The sequence below is a fragment of the Octopus bimaculoides genome, chromosome 2 (genome assembly GCF_001194135.2).
Source record: "Octopus bimaculoides isolate UCB-OBI-ISO-001 chromosome 2, ASM119413v2, whole genome shotgun sequence".
Classification (NCBI taxonomy): domain Eukaryota; kingdom Metazoa; phylum Mollusca; class Cephalopoda; order Octopoda; family Octopodidae; genus Octopus; species Octopus bimaculoides.
The window spans coordinates 161588167-161601642 of record NC_068982.1 but is presented as its reverse complement, the minus strand read 5'-3'; the positions used below and the strand labels follow the sequence as shown (position 1 = coordinate 161601642).

At 33.6% G+C, this 13476-nt stretch overlaps 2 protein-coding genes across 2 annotated transcripts in view; one reads left to right on the top strand and one right to left on the bottom strand.

The window, feature by feature from the left end:
* LOC106871729 (U6 snRNA-associated Sm-like protein LSm5) overlaps positions 1-4249 on the top strand; it is a 57363-nt gene extending 53114 nt beyond the window's left edge. Inside the window, exons 4-5 of the mRNA XM_014918341.2 lie at positions 2242-2314; positions 4143-4249. Of these exons, the coding sequence (XP_014773827.1) occupies positions 2242-2314; positions 4143-4175 (106 nt within the window). The 3' untranslated portion in view covers positions 4176-4249. The remainder of the gene's footprint in view (positions 1-2241; positions 2315-4142) is intronic.
* Positions 4250-6435: 2186 nt separating this feature from the next.
* The window catches only part of LOC106871725 (trafficking protein particle complex subunit 10), a 36827-nt gene continuing 29786 nt past the window's right edge, over positions 6436-13476 (bottom strand). Inside the window, exons 21-22 of the mRNA XM_014918336.2 lie at positions 12654-12776; positions 6436-11507 (exon numbers count right to left, since the gene is read on the bottom strand). Coding sequence (XP_014773822.1) covers positions 11365-11507; positions 12654-12776 — 266 coding nt within the window. The 3' untranslated portion in view covers positions 6436-11364. The remainder of the gene's footprint in view (positions 11508-12653; positions 12777-13476) is intronic.

Here is a 13476-nt window from a genome sequence, read left to right as displayed (position 1 = left end):
TTGGTAACATTGATTTCAAGGCCTTCCCAGATGAGAGACTGGTTGTTCTAAGACATTTATCGATTGTAAATTTTGTCTGCACAGTTACCTATCGGTATAGTGGTCATTTGCAAACTCCAGAGGTGACACTTTCATTTCCCTTTACTCCAAACGTCACACGCTATTATTTCAATTGGGTCATGCCCTTCCAATTGCTATAGATCCGTAATGCATCTTTCAGCTGTGCCTGTCACCTGTATGGTGAGGAATCCTACATGTATTGGGAATGTGTGTGTGTCTGTCTGTCTGTCTGTGTGAATCCCTAACCCGGGCAACGCCGGGTATTTCTGCTAGTATACGATAAACTTTTCACACAAATCTCTTTCTCTTTCACTCTCTCTCTCTACACACACACACACATTTGTGAACAAACGAAAGATTGGACTTACTAAATATAAGTTTGATTCAGCTCCAAATTACTTAGTTTCATGGGTTTAGGACATGTTCACCCTGTCAGCTGTCTCTGAATGTTTAAGTAAAGTAGAGTCACTGTTTTATTTACATATATACAAGGGGGTACCCAAAAGTAACTGGAAATGTTCTCTGTGGGACAAGTCCATTATAGTTCAAGTTTCCACCACTAGAAGCCACTTGATGTGACCCTCAAGCATCAATCTACTGACTGGCATTGTCCGCTGAAGTCATATTGCCACATGGTGCGTCTTTGTTTTACAGTGCCTCTCCCCTGTTCATTGATTTCTGCTATGACTGAAACAAAGGAACAGCATGCTTTCATGAAATTCTGTTTTCTGTTGAGGAAAAGACAACTGAAATAGTGGTCATGCTCCAAACAGCTTACAAGGACACTGCTATGAGCAAAACACAAGTTTATGAGTGGTTTTCACGCTTTAGGAATGGTCCCTTGTTGCTTGGAGACCAACCTCATTCAGGGCGACTGTTGACTTCCCGAGCAAATGAAAACATCACAAAAATTCATGAACTGATCTTGGAGGACCGTCGCTGAACAATTGACAAATTTGTTGGTATGACTGGTGTGTCCTGGAGTTCCTGCCAATGAATTTTCAGTGAAGAATTGCAAATGAAAAGAGTTACAGTGAAATCTATAGCTTTCTTTCTTATGGAAATAGTTACAACTGAATGTGTGTCATGAACTGAAAGAACAGGTGGAAGTTGATCCAGACCTTTTTTTTTTTGAAGGTCATCACTGGTGACAAAAGCTGCTTGCTATGGCTATGACCCAGAAACGAAGCAGCAATCAAGTCAATGGGAGCATTCAGTGTCACCACACCCCAAAAAGAGCAAGTCAAGTGGAGTCCAATGTTACAATGATACTGATTTGTTTCATCGATGTGAAATGAATCGTCCACACAGAATTTGTTCCTCCTGGTCAAACTGTTAACCAGACATTTTACTTGGCAGTTCTGAAGTGTTTATGAGATGCAGTGAGATGAAAATGTCACGACCTGTGGCAAAGTGGAGAATGGTGGTTTCATCACAACAACGCACCTGTGCACACCACCTTGAGTATCAGACAGTTTTTGACCAAAAATGGCAAGACTCCACTTACCCACCCTCCTACTTCACCCAATCTTTTCTTTTTTTTTTTTTGTTTCCCTGAATGAAAAAAGTCCTTAAAGGAAAACGTTTTGCAGATGTGGAAGAGGTGAAGAAAAAACCAACAGAGGCACTAAAAGGCATCACTTTGCAAGGGTTCCAGGACTGCTTCAAACAGTGGAAAACATGTCTGGACCAATGCATTGCTTCAAATGGAGAGTACTTTGAAACAATAAAAGTGTAAGCACATAAAGCTATGTGAATGAAATAACATTGCAAAATATTCTGGTTTCTTTTGCATACCCCCTTGTATAATGTGTGTGTATTTGATGTTGAAATTTGCCTCAAAACTTACATTTATGCACCACTTAAGCTCTGACTACTGCATACAACTTCCTTAGCAATAATTATGCTTAGTATTTTGAAGTTATATATACACACATGGCAAGATATTTATCTACATTTATAGATATCTTTTTCATTTAGATTTAATGGTTTCTCCCTCAGTACTCGAGGTTTCTCATATGTTCATTCAGGCACTTGAAAGAACATACATAGCAAAAAACTCTGAGTATGTCACCAGCTTCAAAATTAATTCTATGTATATGTATTAAAGTCTGTTTCTTCTATTTGTATATGCACACATATGAGAAATGAAATCAACTATTTTATTTTTTAATTTTTTAGTGAAAGCACACCTGAAGGACGTAGAGTTACAAAATTAGACCAAATATTGCTAAATGGCAACAACATTACCATGGTAAAAATATATGATCTTGTCTTTTTTGTCTGATTAATTTTTGCAGATTTTATTTTGTCTTTCAGTGTTTTTAATGAAATGTTTCTTAAGTGCATTACTTAACTAAGTTTTTGGTATGAATTTTGAAATAGCCTTCACTGGTATTATTGTTGATTAAATGTCAATATCATTCTCAGTATATGTGTAAATTTGCATTGTTTAAAATTTCTGCAGGTTTGGGGTTTATCTCACAACAGTGCTGCTTCCACATAAGGCATTTACAAGATATCAGTAAATTTTTTGTCATTTCATTATTTATATTTGCTTTGTGGGTAAATGTTTTTTCATCAAAACTTTCTCAGTCAATCTGTATAAATAAGCCTATACATTGTTGAAGAAAAGACCTAAACATATCTAAAGTTGCTATTGTTGAACAACATTGACTCACATTGCCTTTCCTTCTTCAATTGTTGTTTCCTTTGCCTTTGATGAGAATAGTCATTAACACCAATAATTTATCTAATGAGTGTAATCTTACTTGATTAAAACATTTCTTTTAACTGAGTATATTATCCCCACTTCCTGCTTAAGTATGTGACATTATCTTTCATACTATTAACCTCATTTACAAAGAGTATATTTGCATTATTCACATTTACTCTACATTTCCAATTAGTTTGATCTTCAATTGTCATAAAGTGTCTATACATGTCCAGACTGGACTTGAACTAGGAATCTTCATCTCTAAAATCAGAAATCAGATTTTTGTTCAGTTAATGTTGTAATTTCAGTATATTTTCTATTCATCCTCCATTAATAACAGCCATAGTCATGATGATGTCAATACTGGGTTTAGAGATGGATTTTCAGCAAACTCTGCTTCTTTGTTATTTCTAAGTTTCTAGTGATTTTCTATCAGTCATAGAAATTTTCTCCCCAAATAGTATGTAGTATTCCTTTTTAAATCATAGACACAGGCATGGTTGTGTGGTAAGAAGCTTGCTTCCCAACTACATGCTTCTGGGTTCAGTTCCAACCTCATAATTCCATGTCTTCTACTATAGCCTTGGGCTGATAAGAGCCTTGTGAGTGGATTAGATAAATAGACAGGGAAGGAAATCCATCACATATGTGTGTTTGTCCCCCCACCACTGCTTCGCAACCAGTGTTCATGTGTTTACGTCCCCACAACTTGGAGGTTCAGCAAAAGAGCTCGATAGAATAAGTACCAGACTTAGAAAAAAGTATTTGGGTTGATTCATTTGACTAAAATTCTTCAAGGTGGTGCCCCAGCATGGCCACTGTCTAATAACTGAAACAAGTAAAGGATGAAAGATTTAGTTGTTCTTGGCTTGGGTGTTTCTCCTTTCATTAAGATGACTTTTCGATTTTCCTCAGCTCAGACCTAAGGGGCTTCACAGTTCCTCTTTTTATATGATACAGTTCTATCCACTTGAGTAGGTAACATTGATGGGGAATATGCAAAGTGTTTTGATACTGCAAATTCCTTAAAATTTCTCAGTCATACCCTTGCAGAATTTTATTACTCTTAGTTAAGAAATAATGGCTTCTGGTTTGAATCTAGTCTAGGATTACATTCACATTCAACAATAAGACAATAAACCAGTCAAAAATATAGTGATGTAAACTCATACACCCTAAATAAAATACCTTTTTTTCTTTAAAACAATGTAAAATGGGAAATGATGTTGATAATATTATTAAAACTGAAGGCAAAGGAGAGCCTCAAACTAGTTGAGATAAGTATAGGACCATGAATTATAACTGGTTTATCAGTTATTTGTGGGTAGACATTATTATTAATTTTCTCTTTTATATATTTTTTCAGTTGGTACCTGGTAGTGAGGGTCCAGAAACTTGAAGAGAAAGATACAGCATGTGTAATGGATTCCATTTTGTATTCATTATTTATAAATAAATATTAATTTTTTTTTTTGTATGTGTAATTTTTTTTTTTTTAAATTTTATATTTAGACTATTTGATATTCAGGATTCAAAATGTTTCAATTAAATTGTATAGTTTCCCCCCACATAAAAATCATACCATTTGTTAAAATTCACACAGGATGTTTTCAAATATCTCTTGATGTTGTCTAAATTGATTTTCTTTGTAATAATACTAATTATATATATATATATATATATATATATATATATATATATCTCCATTTAGCGTTTAAACTGGCCGTATTTAGCCCAAATATTCTACCTGTTTTAAGTTTAAACCAGCCTGGTTCAGCCTCTGACAACTACTCTGGAATGTCATTCTAAAAATAAACAATTGTATCATCGAACTCTTGAAGCTACAAGATAATGCATTATTAATTCAAAATAATGTGTATAAATAAGCATTGTTTTTGTCAGGGTAATCTAAATCTGTTGTTTTTTCATGAATTCTCCTTATATATATGTATATATATCATCATCATCATCATCGTTTAACGTCCGCTTTCCATGCTAGCATGGGTTGGACGATTTGACTGAGGACTGGTGAAACCGGATGGCAACACCAGGCTCCAGTCTAATTTGGCAGAGTTTCTACTGCTGGATGCCCTTCCTAACGCCAACCACTCAGAGAGTGTAGTGGGTGCTTTTACGTGTCACCCGCACGAAAACGGCCACGCTCGAAATGGTGTCTTTTATGTGCCACCCGCACAAGCCAGTCCAGGGGCACTGGCAACGATCTCGCTCGAAAATCCTACGGGAGCCAGTCAGGGGGTACTGATATATAAATATATATATATATAGTATTTTAATTTGTGAATAAAAAGTATTTGTTTCTTGTCATAAACATTGTTCATTGTTACCACTGGAAGCAGTCTTCATGAAGTGTATATTTAGGACAAATCAGCTTGCCCACAGATGCTAAACTTTTAACTGATTAATACACCTTGAGAGCAAGCTGTCTGTCCTAGGAGTAATGGAGTTGCTTTGTACTTTGTGGCCCTTACATAAATGGACTGAACCATTAAATAGGATACGAACTATCAATGACAGGATACATATTGCCAACTTTTTGGTTACTTGTCCTGTTCCTGAATACTTAATTAACCATTTTCTAATTAGTAAGTTACTGGTATGTAATTTTGTGGTTTTCTATTTTTAATTTGATACTATTAAATGCTGTGGAGAAATTCATAAATAGAATTGAATTCTTTTACTTGGAGATTCAGAGCTCTGCTATGATCCTTCTAAGGACAAACATTTGCAGTAGTGTTATTCTGTCTTTGCAGAAGCTGTTTTAGTTCTATTGTAGTTTGGGTTTGATATGAGGGGCAGTTCCATTTAGTGGGCATTAAGTTGTAGAATTTAAGGCTAGAGACGAGTGTAATTCCTCTGTAGAAATGAGGCAGGAAAAAGTGCTGTGATTTTTTTTTTTTTTTTTGTGGTGAGTTGAATGAATAATTGAAGACTGAGAAGATTGTTGGCTTGTTTTTTTTTTTATAGGTCTTCTTACACAAGTCCAACAGATATTTGTAGAGGGTAGGGCTCTTCTGGATGACGGCTGGGATGTAATCAGAAACTAGTCTTGTCTTTTCTCTTCAAGTATTTTTGAAGTTCTATAGTAAATGAGGCAGTCAGGATAAGCAGACATCTGCTTCTTTGTTGTTAAAGAAAAGATCATTGTAGTGTTTGGCGTTTGCGTAGCACTGTTTTACCAAGAAACGGCGTTAAGTGTTATAACCTGGCATGTACACACTGGTCAATGGTCCCCCATCCACAATGCAGATCACTGGAGAAACTCCCCAGTGAATATTTACCTGCTCAAGTTAGTGATTCTGGCATGTTTACATTTTTTTTTGTTTTATGATTTAATGTGACACTTTAGGCAGATGTCTTCTACTATAGACATGGACTGATCGATGCCTTGTCAGTGAAATTGGTAAACAAACCATATCATTTGTGCGTATGCAATGTAGGCATCTTATATTTTGCAGTTTCACATGAAACCATTTGAGCAACAATGGTGTTGACACAAATGGAATAAAAAAATACCTTACTTGAGAAAAATGGCAAGTGTTATCATCAGAAAGTTTACTCAGCTGTAAATTATGCTTCAAAAAGAAGCATTCATCCAACCCATGTTCACATGAAAAAAAGATGTAAAACAAACAAATCTATATGTGCATGATTGTTTATTTTGCTCTTTGCAGAGACACTGTGTTTGGGTGACTGATGTTTCCTGTAAACAATATGTTCTGTAGAATGGTGGTTGTGACATGAAATGAAAATGCCTTACTTAAAAACAGGTGAGAGTTGACATCAGGAAGGGCATATATACTACCTCAATAAATCTTATCCAACTCATGCTAGCATGAAAAAAGCAAATACAATAATGATGCTTTATAGTATTTGCATCGTTTATGTTGGAAATCATCACTATCTTAATGTTCCTTAAAATGTAGCTGCTTAGAAAGGCATGACTGTCACAATAGCATTTACACTTCCCTCTAAAATGTCTTCCTGGTTACACTATGACACATTTGTAACATGCAAACATTTTCAGAAAGAGAAAAAAAAATCGATGTTAGAATGTCAGTATAATTTTTGTCTTTGAAAACATACAAAATTTAAGGCAAAAAGGCTATTATAAATTATTCTAAGTGATTTATAAAATTTTGGGATTGTCTCCCTTGCTTTTTATTTTTTTCCTTTCTAGAATTAGTCATTTTACATGATTATCCTCAGAACTATTTTGATTTGCTGTATTATATAAGCTAAAGCCCACTTTTCCATTAAGTTTTCTGGTTGGAGGCAACCCTGGTTATTTTCCCTCTCTGTCATTCTTACAGTATGATATTCCCTAACTTACTAACAACCCTGCATGTGAATTCACATTTTGAATGCCATGCCTGTTCAGAAGTTCAGCCATTGCACAATAAATGACATTAGCGACTCATTTTCATTCTGTAAAGACAATTATTGTCACCCTGTGACATTACAATGTCAGTTGGAAGTTTTATCCAATCACTCCAACACATAACAGGCAATAACGGCGGAGCCAGTGGTGTGAGAACAAGAAGTATGACATTATTGAACTGGAAATCAAGAGGCATGTTGTAAATCAAAGTAACAGAGGTGGAAAAATTATAAAAGTGGTGAAACATTTTTTAAGTATACAGTCGTACTTCCACCTCCATTCAAATACTCATTGTAATTTTTTTACTTCAAAGCTTAACCTCTGCCAAATCCTGACTGACTACACCCATCAAGTCATTTGATCACTGCTTCCTTGTAAATGTCCAACATGCAATCATATACTACAAAGTACCTCTTCACCTACTCCAAACACTCTGGCACTTCAAGTCAGTCAAGGAGTTAGAGCTTTTCCAGTTATTCCTGACCCACAGAAAACAGCTGAGTTACTGAAGCCATTCTTTTAAACATGTTTCTCCATATGCCATACACAACAAAAACTCAAAACCCTAAGTCCTCCAAGTGGTTTATTCATAGTTACACTGCAGCTGATCAAGTGAAAAAGCAAGGCCTACAATGTGAATCTCACCCAGTCATGGTTGCTCCAAATGCAGGACCTCATTATCAATGAGGATCTCTCTTGACGAAAGCACATTCTAAACGCTGATAAAACATCTCAAAGACTGATTTTCCTGTTCAGTGCCAGAAAATATTTCCACCCCCAATACTGGCTGATACTATGAGACCCACAAGAGCACAGCTTCCACATATGTGACAATGCTGTGGCTGTGCACAAAGCCATCCTGGTCCATATACAAAACCAAGGCATTGAACTGATATAGTTTGTTTACTTTGAATAACTGAGATGATGTCTGCTGAAATTACAGGCTGTCATTCTGGAAAGGAAGGAAGAATGGACTAAAAGAGTGATGGTGGTAGGGGGCTTGGCAGTGAGATACAGTAGAAGTTACAACAGAAGAAAGAATAAAGGCAGAGTAAGGAGACTGCATGTTTGTCGGCTAGAGGTTGCACTATGCTAGTGAGTCTTTGCCATTCATTCAGTTACGACTGAATCAAATACCGGTATATCAAATACTATTTCACTGAGACCAGTATCGTTCACTTTTTTTTTTTTTTTAACCCTATTCTTTCTTCCCAGAATAGCAACCTTCTGGTGTTTCTGCAGACATCATCAAGGTAAATAAACCATATTAGTCTGACCAACAACAGAGGAAAGACAATCATGAGAACTTCCTCATAATGATTAAATCTTAAAAATATATATTAATAAAACTTACCCGCCTTTATTAGCTGGGTGTATAGTCAACAACAGACATTTACTAGAGATTCAGAATTGACTTTTTGGTAATAAAATATAATATAAGGCATTACTAAATAAGTACTGTTACTGTAGCCAGATTTCGGTTCGTAAAGTAAGCATTCAAATTCTACAGCAAGCATGATGTTATACATATGAATCTGGATAAATTTATTTGAGTAGTAACATTACTTTGATTGGCAGGAGGGGGGATGCTATCAGCAAAACATCTATAGTAATAACATGGATGTATATTGTCTGATGAAATTATGAAACAAAAACAAAAAAGGAAACAATATAAATGAATATTTGATACATTCTTATAAATTAAAATTCAACATTTTTTAAACAAACAAAAATCTTTAACATAATACATCTTTCTTTATAAATTATTTTCCCTTTTGAGTCAATTCATAACCAACTCCATAATTCTAAAAAATAAAATTTTTTTCACTTGATTGTGAATCGTTAATTCATACAGTCAAAGTAGAACCTTTTTCTTTTCTTCTGAGTGTGTATGTGTATATATATATATATATATATATATACACACACACATGTAGTCGTGTGTATGTATGTACATATGTATACATAGCTACATATATATATATATATATATATATATATATATATATATATATATATATATATCCATACACATACATGTATGTATATATGTATATATATATATATACACATGTATATACAAAAATATATTTATGTTAAGTATACACACATGGTGCACTTTTTTTTCAAAAAAAAATAATCACCCAGGGCCATATATGCAAAGTTGGGCCTCCCATAAGCTTTAATACCCTAAAAATATTTTTTTCTGGATTTGCACTTCTGAAATTGAAGTGCATCTAATATGCCTCTGCATCATTTATACCATCAAATACAGTGTGTGTGTGTGTATATGTATATATATATATATATATATATATATATATATGTGTGTGTGTGTGTGTGTGTATGCACAGATATGTGTATGTATACATGTGTGTGTATATATATATATATATATATATATATGTGTGTACACACATATATACATACATACATACACACATACATGTATGTATGATTGATTTTCATTTGAGTAGAATTTCTTTAGTGGCTTTATATTTCATTTGCTTTCTTCCAGTTATCAGTTACAAAGCTTATTTAAGAAACAATTGTATGTTGACCAACTCCTGAGCTGCAGGTTATGGTGACTAATTTTATTAATAGCAACTCAGCATGGAAGTTAAATCTACTATACTGAAGTATAGTTATGTTTTAGACTACATATTGTTAATTTGTAAACACACACACATATATATATATATGACTCTACACATTTCTAACAATGATGTACTGAGCATTTTTGTATGTTTCAGTAACACAACCAAAACCTATAGATGTGTTTGTTGCTATGGAATGAAACTCAGGGAATATACTGCAACTTCTTGGCAGTATGACACGAATATCAAACTCTTTGCACACTTCTTCAAAACCTCATCACAGCTTGTGTAATTCTGATGCTGAAAGTAAATAGACAATAGCTACATAGAATAAATAGATTTGGCCACATAATGCTGTGCTAATTTGCATATTGTTTTTTGTTTGAAATGACTAAAACATCTACATGAACACTGAAAACAATCTACATTTTTCAAGTAAAAATCAAAATACCTCAAAGCATAAAAATGAACTCAATGCAAATTGAAATAATATCAAAGCAAATTAAATCTCTTTTTCTAATTAAGTAATCAAACTATATATAGTTTTATACATTTATCTAATGAGTAATAAATTACTGTTTAATTTTAACTGGCAACACTTCTTGAACAATTATCAAAATTTCTTTTGTATGCTTATGAATAAAGACATTCTTCAATGAAATCTTCCATCAAGATGTCTTGCTATAGTTTATTGTGACACAGTTTATTCAAACATTGAAAGTAAATATTTGCAAAGATTTTTCAATGTGAATTGTGGGCATTCATTTAACCAATCAACAAGTGACTTAAAATGTTCATGCTTTATTTTCTTGACTTTGTCATGGATATCTGCACAATATTTATATACTCTATTGTCTTCTTAATACTATGTGTGGCAACAAAGGATTCCCAATCTTTTCATTCAGTGGGAAACAGTACACAGATGAGTTTTAAGTGTAGTCTTTTTGTGTGATCTCCATTTGCTTCTCTGCTTCAAACTATTGGTACTTGTACTGGAATTTCACTAAGAGTGAAACCTAAAACATGTAATTTGAAACAAGCTATCATTGCTTTGAGGCTGACTTTTGTCACTATAAGTAAAGACAGCACTATAGGCCTAAGTAAACAGTGAAATGAATCCAGGTTTGAAATGAATCAGTCAAATGCTTCAAAACAGACATTTATTATATTTTATCTAAATATCTATTTTATCTGTAGTGAAATTATTTTAAGTTGTTTTCAGAACATTTTAAATTGCTTTGAGATTATCTAATTTACCTTGAGTCTATTTTAATTTTTTTTTTGAGAGTGTTTAAATTTGTACTTAAAAAATGTAGTATTATGACATATATTGTGCTTTTGAGTAAGACCACTCAGTGAATTTAGTAACCACTGGCCAGCGGACAAGATATAAGGAAGGAAATTCAATTGTCACTGTGAAGATTTCTGCATATGCTTGTTGTAGATCCAGCCAGTCTGTGTTAGCAAGGAAGGCAGTGGAGAAAACATATGTAACAACATTAGCAATCCATGTTAGGAAAGGAGTGGGAGGATATCGAACAAAATAGTTTTAATTGGTTAGAACTTCTCTCTTTGCTTGTGAACCAATGTTTTCAGTAAACCATCATTGTTTCTAAGTTACCACTGCTTTGCTCAGAATATATGTGTATTTGTTTGCCTAGGCTGCTGTTGTGCACCTGCTCACTTTTAAAATGTTCTTTGTAAAAGTCGCAAGATGGATCATTTTCACTGTCTTCTGTATGTAAAAATAAAGACAAATGTATGGAAATCATATATCAGATGACATTTACAGATGAGAAATAAAATTTAACAAGTAAAAGTAATATAAATGACTGAAATATTTGAACAAAACTGTAATTCAAACAGATGTTACAAAGATATTTTGGAACAATATTGTGTTCTGTCAGTGGACCTGTTTATCTAAGTTGTCTCAGACCATTGCTCATTATCTTCTAATATCACAAATGTTTTATGTAATTTTTATAAAATCTTATAAATTGTATTCATCTGGAGCATTACATAAATAATTTTTGCTTCCGTATTTGCAAGCTAAGTATCATCTACATTGACCATTTAACAATCTAGAAGGGTCTACAAAAACCATGGTCACATTCCCACCTCCCTTCTAACTAAAGAGATGTAGTACATACTTAATTTCAGTAATTGTTATAAGTTATGGTTGACTGAGCTGATAATCTACAATATTCTGTTTGCCACAGTGGTATTCATGTGTCCAAATGTTACACTTTAACCCTTTATATATCAACCTTCCTGAGATTGCCTAAGTGATCTAAATTAAAATCATTCATCAAAATTTCAAGTTAATTTATGTCCAGTTTAATAATAACAGTTATTTCACTCATAACTTATCTTTGATTGTTTTCAAAATTAATTGAAACAAAAGAAATGTATTTTAACAGAAAAATGGTTAAACAATCTGAACTATGGAATGAAACTGAAGGTATAATCAAAAACTTTAACATAATGAAACAATGTTATGAAGAGCTAAAATATACATGCATTAAAATAGAAATAAGAACATTTCTATAAAACCTCAAATTTCCACAGGTTTTGCTAGCAAACTATTATACTGCTTGGCTGAAAGATCAATAGTTTATATCACAACAGCAGTAACTGCCATCTCTCTAAACACCCAATTATTTAGTCTCATACCACAAAAAGTTCTGAGATCCCACTTCAGAACATTTTTGAAGCATAATTGTGAAACAATCTGTTATCATACAGTGAACTACTATATATGACAGTACCATTATATACAACATGAAGCACTGTAACACAAGAAAGCAAAACATTCTACAAGGAGGCATAGAATATGAAGTATTTGATTAGTAAAATGAATAAATAAACAAAAATCAGTTACCTGAAGAATCTGTTTTGGGTTTGTATTTAGCCAGAGTAATGAGAGGGAAAGGGAGAAATCCTGCCATTAGTGGGATAATTTGTAGTTGTGTATCAAATTTTGAATTAGTTAAGGTCACAATCCCTGGAAATAAATACAATTTTTATCACCTGGTAGTCATAAAAAGTTAATACATTCAGTTAAAAAAGAGAGCCCCAAAGGTGGTCTTTTGACCAGCTAAATCTCCCTCAAATCATACTATCATCTCAAAATGAGAAGGAAATACTGGACAATGTAGACAGCAGCAGCATTTAGCATCTTATATTCCATGCTTGCATATGTCAGATGGAATTCATTGAGGCAGATTTTCTACAGCCAGTTACCCTTTCTGTTGACAACCCTTACTTTTTACCAAGCAAGGTAATATTTTCCCCATCTACACGTTTCTTCACCGAGGTTAGTTTACAACATTTATAGTCTAATTTGAAAAGAGACAGACAAACATTTGGTTGTATAATTGGTAACATGGTAATTCAGAATGCTGGGGATACAAGACTTAATCATATATATATTTCACCATTATCATTATCCGCATGGCGATGCTATATATATATATATGGCAATAAGCTGTGCTGAGAAGACCTGTCAAGCCAAATGAAATCGTACTAATAGCCAATGCCACTGGCATTCAGCCATAGAAACCTTGCCAAATCAGATTGGAACCTGGTGCAGCTCCCTGGTCTACCAGTTCAGTCAAGCCATCCAACCCATGCCAGCATGGAAAGTGGATTCTAAACGATGATGATGATGATGATATATATATATATATATATATATATATATA